We start from the raw sequence: 15,503 nt of genomic DNA on the forward strand, positions 1-15,503 counted from the left end.
GTAAAAATGTCCTTCTGCATTATTTCTGCTCTTTACATAGGGCCACATGCCTCCCTCAGAAAGGAGGATGTTTGCCTGCACTTTGATGCCCACAAAAGAGCGTGTGGATTTCTACCATGGTGCTACGCCAAGCTCGGGAGTATGAAACATTAAGATATACAGTCTGAGCATTGATTGGAAGAAATATGAAGTCACCTACTGAGAAGCCTTAAATCAAAAGCCTTCTCCATTCTCATTTAAAACTGATTCACATAACTCTTACCTTCTAATAATATGGAACATGTGAATGAATAAAATAATCTGTGGTGATTATCTCCATGAGGCTACTGGTGTTAATTTACTTACTCACAAAGGTATACATTTTGAATCCAGAGAGATCTGGGTTTCACTAAATCATAATTTATGAATAATTCCATATATTGAAACGGAAAAACCAGTATTCTAGAAGTCACGTCATTCAGTTTACATATTAAGGAAACTATAAAACTAAATGTCAGCTGTCCTGTAGAAAATTAAATTATCTAATTATAGTTTTTCAGATCTAAAACCATGAAGCTAAAGGAAATACACACACAAACACAGTTGACCCCTGTACAACACAGGTTTGAATTGCACCAGTTGACTAATTTCAGTAGTAAATACTGTAGTAATAGGTGATCAGCTGATGGTTGAATGTACAGAACCATCAATACAGAAAAAAAGAAAGTGGAAGTGCTAGTCACTCAGTTGTGTATGACTCTGCAACCCCTTGGACTGTAGCCCGCCAGGCTCCTCTCTCTGTGGGATTTCGCAGGAGTGGGTAGCCATTCCCTTGTCCAGGGGATCTTCCCAACCCAGGGATCGAACCTGGGTTTCCTGCATTGCAGACATATTCTTTACCATCTGAGCCAGCAGAGAAGCCCATGAATACAGAGGGCTGACTGTAAGGTTATATGTAAATTTTCAACTTCAGTGGGTGTCAGCACCCCTAACCACTGCCCCTCCACATTTGTTCAAGGATCAGCTATACAAATCAGGGGAAACAGTAATAGGATACTTTATAAAGTATAATCCACTCTTACTTGCTTTTAAAAACTGTTTTTACCTGCACAGGTTTCTTTTGAAACTGGAATAGCCAGGAAGAAGTCAAGTCTTTGCAGATTCTCTGTCTCCCTGTCTCAGTCCAAGGGCCCCTAGGACTGTCTGGGACCTAAGAATGAAGGCTTCCAAAGCTGTTAGTGGTAATTAGTAAGATGACAGTGTTTTCCTCAGGGGAGCCTCAGCTGAAACTAGATTGTGCTGGGAAATTTGTTCCATATTCTTTCTGTCCTTCCAAGAATTGGCTTTTCTAGAGTTTCATTCCTAGTTCTCTTTTTTCCTTCCAAAGGTCAAGAATCAATGGGGAGTTTTCAGAAATATATACTGAGGGGAGCCCCGGGCTTGTTCGTTTTTATTAAGTGCCAGGGGTGACTCTGATGCTGCAAGGCCACGCCATCTATTGAAATGTAGAGCTGTGCTTGATCTTAGAAATTTCTTAGAATTTGACCTACCACCAAAGGAGGGGATCTCAACCTTTGTATTTGTTGTCTGCTTTCGAGTATTAGAGTTTGACAAACTTAGTGTTTTTTTGCACCTGTGATTGGGACACTGCTCACAGGGTTGTCTTCTATTCCTAGATCCTTGTCTAGATGACACTCCCCCTTTTACTTTGAAGCTGGTTGTAGCTTTCTCTGTGCTGCACAGCCTGCTCACAAAACACTTCCTCTAACTGAGATGGTGACAACAGCATGATTCTGAGGTGCAGTAAAACTAACTTTGCAGTCAAGCAACGTTTTGTATGACCCAAGTTGACAGTTTTTGACCTAGAGCAAGGTCTTTCCACCTGGGCACTGTTGACATTCGGGACCAGACATTTCTTTGTTGGGCAGGTTTGAAGGGCTCCCCCTGCATTGCGAGTTATTTAGCAGTATCTTTGGCTCCACTTAGTAGGTGCCAGTAACACCCCCCGCACATGGCCATTGACAACCACAAATGCCTCCAGTTGAGGACGCCTGATCTAGAGAATGGCTCCACACAAATACTCATCTTTATTCCACATCTTCTCCAAGCCTCTGTTTTCCCATGGATCCCTTTCAAGTACCTTTGAATTAACAACTCTTGTGTGCTACTTGCTCTGGTCTCTCTCTCTCTCTCAGATACTCTCCCTTCCCTCTGTAGTCTGTGGGTCATTAAAACTGGTCTGATGTGTGACTCGCCTATGTCTTCCTTTAGCTCTGGTCGGACAGCTCTGGTGCCTGGAAGGCTAGCTGGGCCTGAAGCACTGCCCAGAGCCCCTCTTTTTCCCTGGTCATTTCTCCCTTCTCCTCAAGCAGCACATCCAGGGGTATCTATTCTCCTTAAACATCTTCACTCATCCCTTTATTCCTCACTCTCGTCAGATACGTCACCATTATCTTCACAGAAACCAAGGCTGTTAGTTGAAATTCTCCTGGCTTACTGATCCTAAGCCTTCACGCGTACCTGCCTCCACACCCACCCTTGCAACCTTGCCTCCCATCAGGACATAGGACCGCCTCCTTGGTTCTAATGTGCTTTTTCAACCTGGGCCTCTGTGTGCCAACACCTTCCCATCCTTGAGACCTGGCTCTTGACTCTTTGCTCCCTCCAGTTCTTGTTCTTCTGTGTCTGCCCACCAGCATTTCATCACGCTCAAGCATTTCCTCTCCAGTTTTTATAACTCTCTTTTAAACCCAGCTCCGAAGCTGTGCCACCCTACAGCTTCTCCCCTTTACAGCCAGATTCTGAAAAGCATCTGCACTCACCATCTCTTCTTCCCCTGAGTAAGGCAGGAAGAAAGTACAGGTGCCTTTATGTCTGTCTGTCCTTCCTTTTAACATACCTATCCCAAGACTGAACTAAAACTTTCTACAGAGAGCAAACCTCTTGTGGATCGGCTTCTTGCGTGGCCTTTACTCTTTACCTTTGTCATGTTAATTCCCTGAGGACAGATGGCAGTCAGCCCCGCACTGGGACCTCCTCCTTGTGTCAGCTGACCACCGTCGGCCGTCCTCTGGATGGTAGCCAACACAACTTAGAAACTGGAAGACTGGCACCCTGCTTTGCAGCTCTTCTATTTAAAGGTCAGCCACAAAATTTTTAGTGGTTAAAAACACTTTTCAGAAGTAGAGTGCTGCAGCTCGGCTCATTGTATGTCTAAGATGCCACCTTGGAAGCTAAAGTGGGTCAGTCGCCTGGCGGCTGGCAGAGACACTGCTGTGATGCCCCTCCTCAGAGGGAAAGCCTATTTAAACAGTGTCTACTGCCAGTCCTAGTTCGGGGAAAAGAGGAGTTCTTGTCTCTGACCTTTAGTAATCCTGGATCCTTTTATATTTGCCAGGTTGTTGCACGGCACCAAGAGGCTGCAGAGCTGTGAAAACAACTCGCCTTCAGTGTAGACGCCTCACGCCCCTCCCCAGCCATTGTTCTGATCACTCTAGCTTACAGTGCGTTGGGAAGTAGGAGAGCGGGAAGGCGTTGTGTTTTAATGTTACTGGTTTTGTTCCCTATTCTGTTCTATACTTCCATATATCCCAAAGTACTTCTGTATCCCAAAGTATTTCTAATAGGAATAAAGGACTTTTCTGAAGCTCTGATACACTTGTCCTTTACATGTTTCATTGTTCCCCAACGCATCACCCGCTTTCCGTCCATGTGCACCGCTCAGCCCTAAGTGTGTGGGGCCCTTTTCTGTGTTTGTGTGCGTTTTTATTATTCGGGTCTTTTTAGAACAGTGGGAAGGAGTTCTTTCCAGGTCTGACTGGCCCCACGTGCCCCTCTGAGGTGTCTGTGGATGCCTTTCATACATCTGCCAGCCTGTAAGAGGTCACTCTGGTGCGGGCGTGCAGAGACCTGAGGCACGCTGAAGTGTTCTGACCGTGTAGCAGGAGTTGTGTGAAATACTGGCATTACTCTGCCTGGTTGTATGTTTAATAATACCTTTTATTGGCATATCCTTGGTGCCTTTTCTAAGTTTTTCACTTACTGCTCCAAACAGCCTCATGAGGTAGATGGCAGGCAGCACCCCATTGTGCTTCTCCCCCGCAGTGTTCAGATGAGACAGCTGGTAGTCAGAAAGGGCTGTTTGTCACGGCTCAGGCTGTGGTAGGAGCAGAACTTTGCCCAGGAGGAAGGGAAGGCCGTGTGGAGTTTGGTAAAACAGTAGACCTGAGGAGACAGAAGCAAGAGGTAAAGAAAACAGGTGACGAAGAAGAGATCGGCGAATACAGGGCAGCTCTTCACGACAGTGCTGTCAGTGGCCTGAGGGAGAGTGACGGCTTGTATCAGAAGGGCCAGCAGGTGAAGAGAGAGAGCTGTGCTGTGGGAATTAGACTGATGTTTCCTGGGCCAGGTGCAGGAGCTAGACTGTTGTAATCCTGGAAAGAGCGTGACTGGAGGAAGACGTTTGGGAGGGAGGGAGGAAGGGGCAGCTTGCTGGCTGGGGTGGCGACTGAGGGTGGCAAAGCCATAGGCTGGGCAGATAGCCTAAAGGAAAGGGGTTTTCATGGAGAAAAAACAAAAAAGCTTTCTGATTTTGAGTTAGCTAAGGAAGAGAGGCTTTCTTTCCCAGCTTGTCCCTAGAGAACAGTTGGTCTTTGTTTTCCTTCATTACAGTGCTCCACAGGGAACCAGACACTTTGTTTTAGATCGGCAAACCTACAAGGGAACACTTAAGGACCCTGACATAAGAGAAATCCATTTATAACTAAGGTTAAAGGGACAGAGAACACTCAACTTACACAGCTTTAAAAATTACAGGATTAAACCATTTTGTTCGTTCCAAATAACCGATAATAGAAAAGAAAAGCTAGATAATAAGAAAAGAGGAAAGCAGAAATGCTGGTAAGAAGGGAAGGTAAAAGCCAGCAGTGCTGACTTAAACCAGGATTTCCACAGACAGCTGGTTCAGGTCAGCTCCCCAACACCACAGCAGCTGCACCAGAGGTCACACAGCCTTCTGTCACCTGCCAGCTGGCCCAAGTCCACTGTCCACACTGCATCAAACTGGCTGAGAGCACCTCCCCAGCCCCCCATCTCTGCCAACGCGGACCAAACCCTCACTGGTCCATAGACCTCCCAGAAACATTGCCAAATAAAGGCAGATGCACCCTTGCAGTGAGGAGGAGCTGTCATTTATGTCAGACCTAAAGGGGTCTGTATCTGAAAAAAGGACTGGAGGCCTTGTTCTTATCTTTCTTAGGCCACAGCCAACACCGTCACAGCTGCTGGGGAATAATCCCCACCTCTGAGAATACCCTCAGCAGAATTCTGGGGCAAGCCTTTATCTCCCTTTCAGAGTACACTCCAGATGCAAGGAACAGTAAACAGATGTGACAATGTGTTATGTATACTAAATGAGTTTAGGTCTTGCCTATGGTTCGATGACTCTGACCCTTTAAGTGAAAACCTTCAGGGTTGATGAGGTTCTGATTCATTGCGTTATCTAAGTTTCAGACTGTGTGTACTAAGTCACTTCAGTCGTGTCTGACTGACTGTGACCCTATGGACTGTAGCCCACCAGGCTCTTCTGTCCATGGGATTCTTCAGGCAAGAATACTGGAGTGGGTTGCCAAGCCCTCCTCCAGGGGAGATTCGCAACCCAGGGATGGAATTCGCATCTCATGTCTCCTGCACTGGCGGGCAGGTCCTTTACTACCATTTAGTTGCCAATGTCTTAATTCTTGGGCTTCTCAGGTGACGAAGTGGGTAGAGAATCCGCCTGTCATGCAGGAGATCTGGGCAGAGTTGGACAAGGCTAAGCACGCACACACATCTTGATTCTTCCCCCAAAAAGTGGGCACAAGGCTACCGAGTGATGATCGGTTATTTGGGTTGAAACTGTAAGCATGAATGTTTCTTCCAAATCCCAATTAAAATAGTGAATTTTCTAAATCTCTTACTTTTTTAAATCGAAGCTACGTTTTAAAACAGGTATATACATTTTGAAAAGGTATACATAACTGCTTATAAGCTAATATATAAAGTACAAATAAACAACATTTAAAAAGCATATGATGGTTCAATTTGGTATCTTTCTCAAAATTTCTTTTATCTTGTCCCGAGACTGTGATTAGATAATGGTGCCTGTCCTGGCCCCTGTCTCTGCCCCTGCCCCATGGGCCAGGACTCGGGGGCTTCCTTGTGGCCTCATTTCAGGCTCTCAGAGCTACCACAGGGAGGCACAGGAGCTTGAGAAATGATTCCAACAGCTCCCTCACTGTCTTTTCCCCTTTCCATAGGGCACAGGGACCTTCTTCAAGAATGCAAAACCCTCCATGACTTATTTCCAGTCACAAGGATGTGACTGTCCACTCTCTGGAATAAAAATCGCCCATCCTCTCTCCCTTCAACATTTCAGCTAAAAACTGCTGGTTAAATGTTATCTGATCCCTAAGCACAGCTCATCCCTAAAAATAGTCCCAACTACCCTGTAACTTTATAAGCATTTAACTTGGGTTGCTTAGAAGTCTTGTTTTTTTCATTTCATTTACTTATTTTTTTGTTTTTACCTTTGGTTTATTTTTTTTAATTGGAGGAAAATTGCTTTACAATGTTGTGTTGGTTTCTGCTATACAACAACATAAATCAGCCATAATCAGACATATACCACTTCCCTCTTGAGCATCCCTCCCCTCCCCCCCGCCACCCATCTAGGTACTCACAGAGTGCCAGGCTGGGCTCCCTGTCTATCTGTTTTACAAGAACTCTTTAAATAATGTTTTAAACAACGTTTGAACAGAAGTCCATGAAACTAATTATATAGAGTTTAAACTCCTGGTTAATATTTAACTTCTGGTTAGTATTTTTTGAAATTCTATTTTTCTGTTTTAGATATTGGAAACAACTGATTTATAAAATATAGTTATCTTCATTCTTAGTAAATTTCCTACTTTTCCTCAAATCTTTATTTGGAATTTGATGGAATAAAACCGAACAGCCAAATACTACTTATCAGTTCTCATTATACAGTGCTGTTAACATATAAGATTGGATTTAGGAGATTTTCTGCCAGCTCTGTTTTAGTACATCCTCACTATTTGTCTCTTGGGACCAAACAGACTAACTAAAAATTTCGTTTCTTTACATTTTGGCCTAAGAGTTTTTCAGGATATAATTTGTGATATAATTCTCTGTTTTTTTATAGGCATGTTTTCCACAAATCCTGCGTGGATCCCTGGCTTAGTGAACATTGTACCTGTCCTATGTGCAAACTTAATATTTTGAAGGCCCTGGGCATTGTGGTATGTTTCCTATTTTGTTAATACGTCTGTGTCGTTTTACCTCTAAGCATAACATAACATAGGCTTTCTCTGCCAGATAGTCTTGTTGGTCCATTACTACATTTTTCCCACATCACAGTCCAGCCCCCATCGGAGAACTCATGGAAGGGCAGCTGAAGAACGGTGCCAGTCTACTTTAAAGCATGCTTCTGTTGGGTGGTAGGTGTGTGATGAAGAACTAAGGTAGAAAGAAGGATGTGATTTTTCTATATTCCAATATCTTTTTTTTTTTTTTTAAGGAGTAGAATGTGGATTTTTAACTGTAGTCCAGTAGTAATTTTTTCTGCATTCAACATGGTATAAAACCGTGTCATTACTTATGTTTCTTCCTCTTGAATTTGGCTTTGCTCTCCTGCTGCTGCTAAGTCACTTCAGTCGTGTCCAACTCTGTGCAACCCCATAGACGGCAGCCCACCAGGCTCCCCCCTCCCCGGGATTCTCCAGGCAAGGACACTGGAGTGGGTTGCCATTTCCTTCTCCAGTGCATGAAAGTGAAAAGTGAAAGTGAAGTCGCTCAGTCGTGTCCAACTCTTAGCGACCCCATGGACTGCAGCCCACCAGGCTCCTCTGCCCATGGGATTTTCCAGGCAAGAGTACTGGAGTGGGGTGCCATTCCCTTCTCTGGGCTTTGCTCTCCCAGATGTTGGTAATTGCAGTCAGTGAGGGTAGGCAGTGCCAGCCCTGAGCAGATCTCTGACAGCTGGGTAGGGGCTTTGGTTGGGTGCCAGCCACATAGAGCACTTCAGCCATAGCCAGGTGAGCCAGCACTGACTACCTGAGGACCCTGGAGTTCTTTCAAGAGTGATTGAATAATCTCCATATAGAGGAGAAAGTTTATGTTGACCCAACAGATGAATTCCTCATTTTAGCTTTGCAGATCTGATTAATCCTATTTAAAATATGCTATCAGATGACATTTTAGAAGCAATCCAGTTAGGTAGTAGTGCCCCATTTATCCTCCCATCTTCAAAGGTCATGTCAGTGATTTGTAGTTTCTTTACCTCTTAATTTGACACTGGCCTAGATAATCCCTTCTGGTGAGGGCCGTCCTTGAGACTGTCTGGCAGCATCCCTGGCCTTCCATATCCACTATTTAGTGGATGATAGTAGCCTTTAGCCCCACAGCACTCTGTTCCTCTCCCTTAGCATTAGAAGATGCTTAAATTTTGAAACAGGTTTTTTTAGAGTCAGAAGACTTTTCACTGTTGATCTACTCTTGGTTGTATGCTTTATGTTTTAAAGGTGAAATATATTTAAAACCTGACTAGCAAAAGATGAGGTGTTACAGAACAGTTAATAGGGTGAAAGGGATATTTTATGTTATCTGTGTTAACACATGCACCAAAGTGATACACTGCACTGATTGTCAACTTTATAATAATGATAATGAATCTCTTTGCCTGTGAGCCATGTTCACAAAAAGTTGTCCTTTATAAAGATGAAGTATCCAATTTTCTCAGTTCTACAGTGGATTTTGGCTTTCCTTTGTATCATTTTGGGGAAGAAATCATCTGTTTCTTTTAAATAAAAACTCTGGAACAAGAATGGAAAGTGTAAATGGGGCGGGAAGAAATGAAAGGAAATCACATGGAAAAAACTGATAAAATCTTTTCAACAGGATGTCAAGCATTTAGAATTTGATAAAAGGATCTGTTAATCTTACAAGCACTTTTAACCTGGAAATATTTTGCAGCCAAATTTACCGTGTACTGATAATGTAGCATTTGATATGGAAAGGCTCACCAGAACCCAAGCGGTTAACCGAAGATCGGCCCTAGGTGAGCTCGCCAGCGACAACTCCCTTGGCCTTGAGCCACTTCGCACTTCGGGGATCTCGCCTCTTCCTCAGGATGGCGAGCTCACTCCTCGAACAGGAGAGATCAACATCGCAGTAACAAGTAAGTGGGCCCTGTGCCCAGGGCGTGGGACTGGCTTGCTGCTGATATTTGACGTGTGGTGAAGAGTTGAGGCGATCGGCCACCGGGGCCAGTGACTTAAGTCTGTAACTGAGAAAGTCATGGGTGCTTTTGTTAAAACAGATATTTGTAATCATGAAACTTCCTTTCTAGTAAGAAACTTGTGTATTTTTATTTGAGTAATGATTATAGTTGCCATTTGATGAGCAGTTGATCAGAGGTCTGTCTTAACAGCTGCGTTATCAGCCTGTTTTGAAGTGGTGGTGTTGCACGCAGGGATGTGAGGTGGGACGTCCGCAGTGTCACAGGTGTGCTGCTGTGAGCCCCAATGGTCTCTAGTTCCTGTGCTGCAGGAAACTTAGTAAAACACTCATCCAGAATTTGAACCTAAAACTCACAACTTTAAGAACAGTTGAGATAGCCAGTTGCTGCTCACTGTATTTTATACTTTTATGAAATTTGGCATCTTTCTTTAATTGTACAAGAGGTGTGAGAAAAGCCATAAGATAATCTACTTTTAAAAAATGTGCTGGGCTAGTTATGAATGTCATGATTGTTGAAATGTTGACAAGAAAAAAAAAAAATGCTCTGAATGCTTTGATGGCCTTTCCAAAGTATGAGTGGGCTGGCAGGCGTGTGAGTGGACATTCACCCAGTAACAAGCCAGCTGTTTTCAATCCATTCTTTGTGTTATTCTCTTCTAACAACCTTTCACCCCATCTTCCTCATCACCACTCTGGTACTGCCTTTTTCAGTATATGCTGTGCTTGCCTATAGCTTCAAGCCCTAACCCTAATGGGACTCCTCTCAACTTCTGGGAGTTAGTAAAATGGATAAAACTATTACAAAAAGACTTTCCCCTTAAGTAGTAAGACTTGGGTGGTCTATTCAATTGATTTATACATGTTTTTAGCCAACCAGAAATTGTTAGAAAATGATTTTGCAGGTTTTATTCTCATTTGTTTAAACTCAAGGAGAGTTCGTTAAGTTATAGAATCAGTAAAACTATTCTTTGATACATTTTGGCTAATTTCTTACCATTTCCCAGTGGTTTGTTTTAACGGCATTTCATGTTTTCCTGCTTTGACATTTAGGTTTTATGGGCTAGATTTTTTTAAAATGATGTAATAGTAATAAAGGAGACAAAGGTTGCCTGTTTATTAATGAATTATTGGTAGGTCTTTCATTGATCAACATTTATTGAGCACCTACTACTACATTAAGTAATTATTGCATTATATTTTATATAGAAATATCCTCTCAAACTCTTACATTTTGATGATAAAAATATTACTTCATGTGTCAAATTAATCACCTTTAGCAAATTTGTACATGTTAAAATGAAATTCATGTGGTTAAATTAGACCGAAGCTGCTTCTCCTTTAAGCTCAAAGCTCTGTAGTGCCGTAGTAACTACAGTGCGCTCAGCCAGCAGCCACTGTCCGCAAGGCACCGTGCTAAACACACACTGGGGAGGACAGAGCTGACGAGACCCTGCCTGCAGCGGGTCGGTGCTAACGTGCCTCTGGGCCCATCGGGTGTTATTGTGACGGTGTTTACTTCTTTTTGGTTACTAATTTTTATAACTGAAATGCCATGCATGTCTGGATGCTATATTCAAAATTGGAAACATAGATGTAATTGAAGTTAGTGGGCTTATCATGCATAAAAAAGTCTTAAGAAGAAAAAAATAAAGAATGCTATATTAAGCTTCTTGAAATTGATGACCAACATTTATTTTTTCTAATTTAAAATATATGGGGTTAAAAATGGTGGATTTTTGCATGGGTTCTTGAATGTTTGTTATTTTGACTTAAAGAAAAACCTTATAAATTCACTCTGTTGATGAAGAATTTGTATTCCAAGAAGCAGTGGCTGCACTGTTATCTAAAAAGAAAGAGCTTGCTGTGCATTTTAATAATGTAAACCAAGATGGGCAGAGAAATGCTTGTAGAACAACTCAGCATTCTGGAATCCTGAAGAACAGTTCTTCTTAACCTTTTGAAGATCACCAGCTTTAAAATTCGATGAAAGTATAATAGCCTTTTTCTAGAAGAATTAGTGGGCACACACAGTGTTGCATAGCTGTAAGATCCATGGGAAGCAGATTAGAAACACCCATGTTACACATAGCTTTCACATGTAAACGTTTGGCATTCCAAGTATAAATTTCTTCTCTCTGCATTATTGCAAGTGTATAGGGAATTTTACTGTGTAAAACTTTGTTAAATAGTCCTAGTTTGTGTATACTTTAGGAAATATAGTTAAAACTTTTTAGGAAGTCAGATTGATTCTCAGGTTGTTTTTATGGTTCTCAGTAAATACTGTTTTTGAAATATTACCCTGATGATACAGAGTTTGAAAAGTCAAGAGAAAATATTAACTGATTTCCTAGATCTAGAAAGGGACTAGATAAAAAACCTTTAGAGTTCTGTGTACCAGAGGTTTTCATCTCTTTGATGGGCCAAGTCTCTTGTGAATAAGCTTCCCTTTCTACTTCTGCTTAATAAAGCCTTAACAGCCAGTGCTGCTTCTTAGTGGTGGAGTCGTGAAGGGTAGTCTTCTTCTTTGCAGGAGACACCAATAAGATGTCCTTTTTAAAAAAAGACTCTTAAGTAAACCCACTCATAGACAAAAAGAATATAGATGAGAATGCCATGGAGGCCAGCCTGCGAACTGCTTGGAGTACCCACGAGACCTTTGGGGACCACTGCTCCATCTTTCTAAGCCTTTCTTTAGGAATGAATGACACAAGCATGCAGAAGTGACAGATGAAGAAAAAGAGGTTATAAGTATGGCTGGTCCACTTTACTGTCATTTAAATTAACAATTTTAAAAATGTGTCCGTGTGCCATTTTATATACATCTTTTTTCTGCACACATTTTGGTGGCCACACCTCTCACAGACCTCAGGACCTTAACTGGAAGAAATGTTTGGGCCATGCTTTCCTTTCTCCCTTGCAGCTTTCACCACTACTTCCACTAACCTTCTGCACTTAGTATCTCTCTGGCAAACCTCCTCCTGCTTCATTTCCTTGTGCCAGTATTGGCTTACACCTTCGTTGACGTCTGCTTCGTTGCATTTGAGGGAAATGTTGACATCGATTTGACTTAAGTCTTCTCCCCAGAGTGATTTCCTCCCTTTCCTTTGTCAACAGAAGAATGGTTTATTATTGCCAGTTTTGGCCTCCTCAGTGCCCTCACACTCTGCTACATGATCATCAGAGCCACAGCTAGCTTGAATGCTAATGAGTAAGTAACAAATTGTTTTTTGGATTGCATGTGCCAAATGATCCCAGGAAAATATGTCATTTTCGTAAAGATCATGAGAATTGGCTTCCACCAATTTCATACTGATCCTGATGGGATCATACCTAACAAAACAGTTTATTTCACAAACAGTAACACTGGTTGGGAGTTCACTTTGTTCACTTTAGAAAAGATTTCGGGGCTTTCATTAGCCACAAGGTTAGAATAAATCAACAATGGAACAAATGCCAAGAAAAGCAGTACAGTTGTAGTATGTAGAGAATCCCCACGTCCTGATCATTGATGGGATTAGCCCTGGGGGACGAGCCCCGCGTGCTCATCAAACTTTACCTGGAGTTTTATATACTTAGCTTTCAGTGGAGAACTGGCACGCTGACCTATGGTTACAGGAACATGGACATTTAACCTGCAAGAAAGAAGCAATCAGAAAGATCTGTGACTTCTAAATATTAGAAAGACGATCAGGAAAAAAAATAAATAAGCATAGACTGTATTTTCATAGGACAAAATGAAGACCAGGTTACAGATAGGCAAAATGTCACCTTGGTAAAAGGAAGAACCAGTGAGATGGTTTGCTGTGGGGGTAGGGAGTGCCCTGGACCAGGAACGCAGGCAGAAGCTGAGTTTTACTTGTCAGAGCTGTTGGATGGAAAATTTGGGCTGGATAACTGTTGAGGTCCAGTTTGATCCAGTGGTTTTCCAAAAGTAGCTTTCCATGGGGGTAGCTTGTTTCCATGGGGGCGGCTTTATTTGTTTTGCATTAAACTTGGGGCATTTACACTAGGATATTATTCAGTCCTTTCTTTTAAGCAATATTCATGAAAACTTATTCAAGATGAAAGCATCCCTGGAACACTGCTGAAATTTGAACTTGAATTGGTGGAGTTCCTGTGCTTTCTGTATTCTGTTATGTCCTGGCACTTTAGTTGATTAGTAACAACCAACCACGCTCATGTAATTGATTTAATTAAATGCTCATAGTCCAACTGTAGAAACAATGGGCAAGACACTTCCGTTTCCAATGACGTGATATTATTACTTCTAACCTGATCTTTTGGCTAGATACTTACAAGAAGTACCCTTTGGCATCCTTGACGTATTACATATTGAGAGGATGTCATGGTCACTTGGCAGTCTTCAGATGAGTAGTCTCAACCTCATCCAGTAGGTCACCAGCTGGCTGCTTCTCTTGGGCCCACCTGATGCAGTTTTACTTCAACAGAGCACAGTGTTAATAGCTCAGACTCTAGAGTCACACATACCTGGATATGACTACCTGCTCCTCCATATTTTTCTTGTGAGACCTATATAATATTTATCTGAAGTTCATTTTAGTCATCCATAAAACAACAATAATGGTAGGAGTACATCATAGGATTGTTGTAAGTATCAGCATATAAAGTGCTTAGCACAGTGCCTCGTACATAATAAGTGCTCAATAAATGTTAGCCAAAACAATTCCTCTGAGATTCTTTCAAAGTTGTATGAATAAGATGGCCATCTGTCTTTATCACTTGGCAAATGAATTTAATTTTCTTCCATGAAATAGAATCATAAGAGCTCACGAGTGCCTGTAATCAACCCTCAGTTTGGAGGGAAATATTTATTTCTCCTGAAGTCACCTCTTTTGCTGACTCCCATACCAACCCATCAGACAAGATGATAATGTAAGCCCACTTCTTAAAATTTCTCAAATGAGCAAAAACCAAGCAAGTAGCTGCACACTGGGTACTTTTAGGGAATTGTTAAGTAATTTAATAGTCACCTTGCTGCCACTCAGAATTGGCCAGGTGCTCAGTTCATGTTTTAGATATTTTAGAGAATGCTCAATAGACAACCTGTTTTAAGTTAGAGTTCCATTCATAAACGCATGCATGACTCAGAATCTGAGTCATAGATCTTAGACCCATGTCTTAGTCCATCCCTTCTCCCATCAGCCTTTGTAGAGGGTTGTTAGTACAGTTATTCATTTGACTATTATTTCTATGTCTTAGTCAAAACCACTCTGAATGACAATTTCCATAATTCCATTTAGAGAAGTTGAGAGAGAGAGAGAGTGTGTGTGTATGTGTGTGTGTGTGTGTACACACATATGGATGGATAAAAGGATGGTGACCAAATTATTAATGGTGATTTTCTTAATTTAGTAAAATTTTGGATGATGTTTTTCTCTCCTATATGCTTTTCTGTGTTAACTTTTTGTAACAGTACTTAATTTTTTTAAGTCCATTTTAATTCTAGGGGATTGGAAAAAAAGATAATGGTTGGAAATTCCCCAGCAGTCCAGTGGTTAGGACTCCACACTTCCACTGTTGGGGGCCTGGGTTCGATCCCTTGTCTGGAAACTAAGATCTACAAGCCATTCAGTGCAGCCAAAAATAAATAAATAAATACCCACTCTTATTCAATGTCTCCTTCTAAGAATATTGATGAAAAATTCGTATGTGATTTTAATTCTGAAAAGTTTATTTTAGCAAATAAATTTATAATTATTCTTCATTAATTCTTTGAAATCTCTCTTTTTTCCCGTTTCACTTTTACCAAAAAATTGCAGTCAAAATGAGATTGCCTTTTCAATTTAATTGCTCTGTTTCAGTTTTTTGGTTACCCTCCTCCATTTCTAAGATGGTCTTCTATATGAGTAGATTCTGTCTTTTCACATGTTAATGATTTGTCTGGATATTACTAGTAAATTCCACCTTATACCATCTACCTACTATTATAGTTTGCTCTTCTAACAGTGTTACACTGAACTTGTGTACTGTGATGTCAGTAAGACTGACCCAGTCTAGCCACTGGTGAGACCCTGTGAGCAAGATCAAGCAGTGAGCAAGATCTGTGGCCAGATACAAAAGCAGAGCTGTGGAACCCAGGCAGGCCCAGGCCTCCATGGGTCATGGACTGCTGCTCACCTGGGGTTGAAAGCACTCTGCCTCCCTTACCACACTCTGCAAGTTCACCCAAGGCTTGACGATAGTGACTTAACTCAAGTTAATCAAAA

General features: G+C 41.8%; 1 protein-coding gene and 1 long non-coding RNA gene across 3 annotated transcripts in view; both read left to right on the forward strand.

Annotated features, from left to right (window-relative positions):
- Nucleotides 1-15,503, forward strand: part of RNF130 (ring finger protein 130) — a 139,346-nt gene that overhangs the window by 116,771 nt on the left and 7,072 nt on the right. The window contains exons 6-8 of one of the 2 annotated variants that reach the window (XM_061421282.1): nt 7,181-7,277; nt 9,010-9,214; nt 12,391-12,484. In XM_061421282.1, the coding sequence (XP_061277266.1) occupies nt 7,181-7,277; nt 9,010-9,214; nt 12,391-12,484 (396 nt within the window). The remainder of the gene's footprint in view (nt 1-7,180; nt 7,278-9,009; nt 9,215-12,390; nt 12,485-15,503) is intronic. The other variant, XM_061421283.1, reaches the window with a different exon arrangement.
- LOC133250281 (uncharacterized) lies at nt 1,227-3,632 on the forward strand. Its single transcript, XR_009737289.1, has 2 exons — nt 1,227-3,119; nt 3,377-3,632. It is a non-coding gene; the product is annotated as an uncharacterized LOC133250281 (long non-coding RNA).

This window comes from Bos javanicus, chromosome 7 (assembly GCF_032452875.1).
Source record: "Bos javanicus breed banteng chromosome 7, ARS-OSU_banteng_1.0, whole genome shotgun sequence".
In the NCBI taxonomy this organism is placed as follows: domain Eukaryota; kingdom Metazoa; phylum Chordata; class Mammalia; order Artiodactyla; family Bovidae; genus Bos; species Bos javanicus.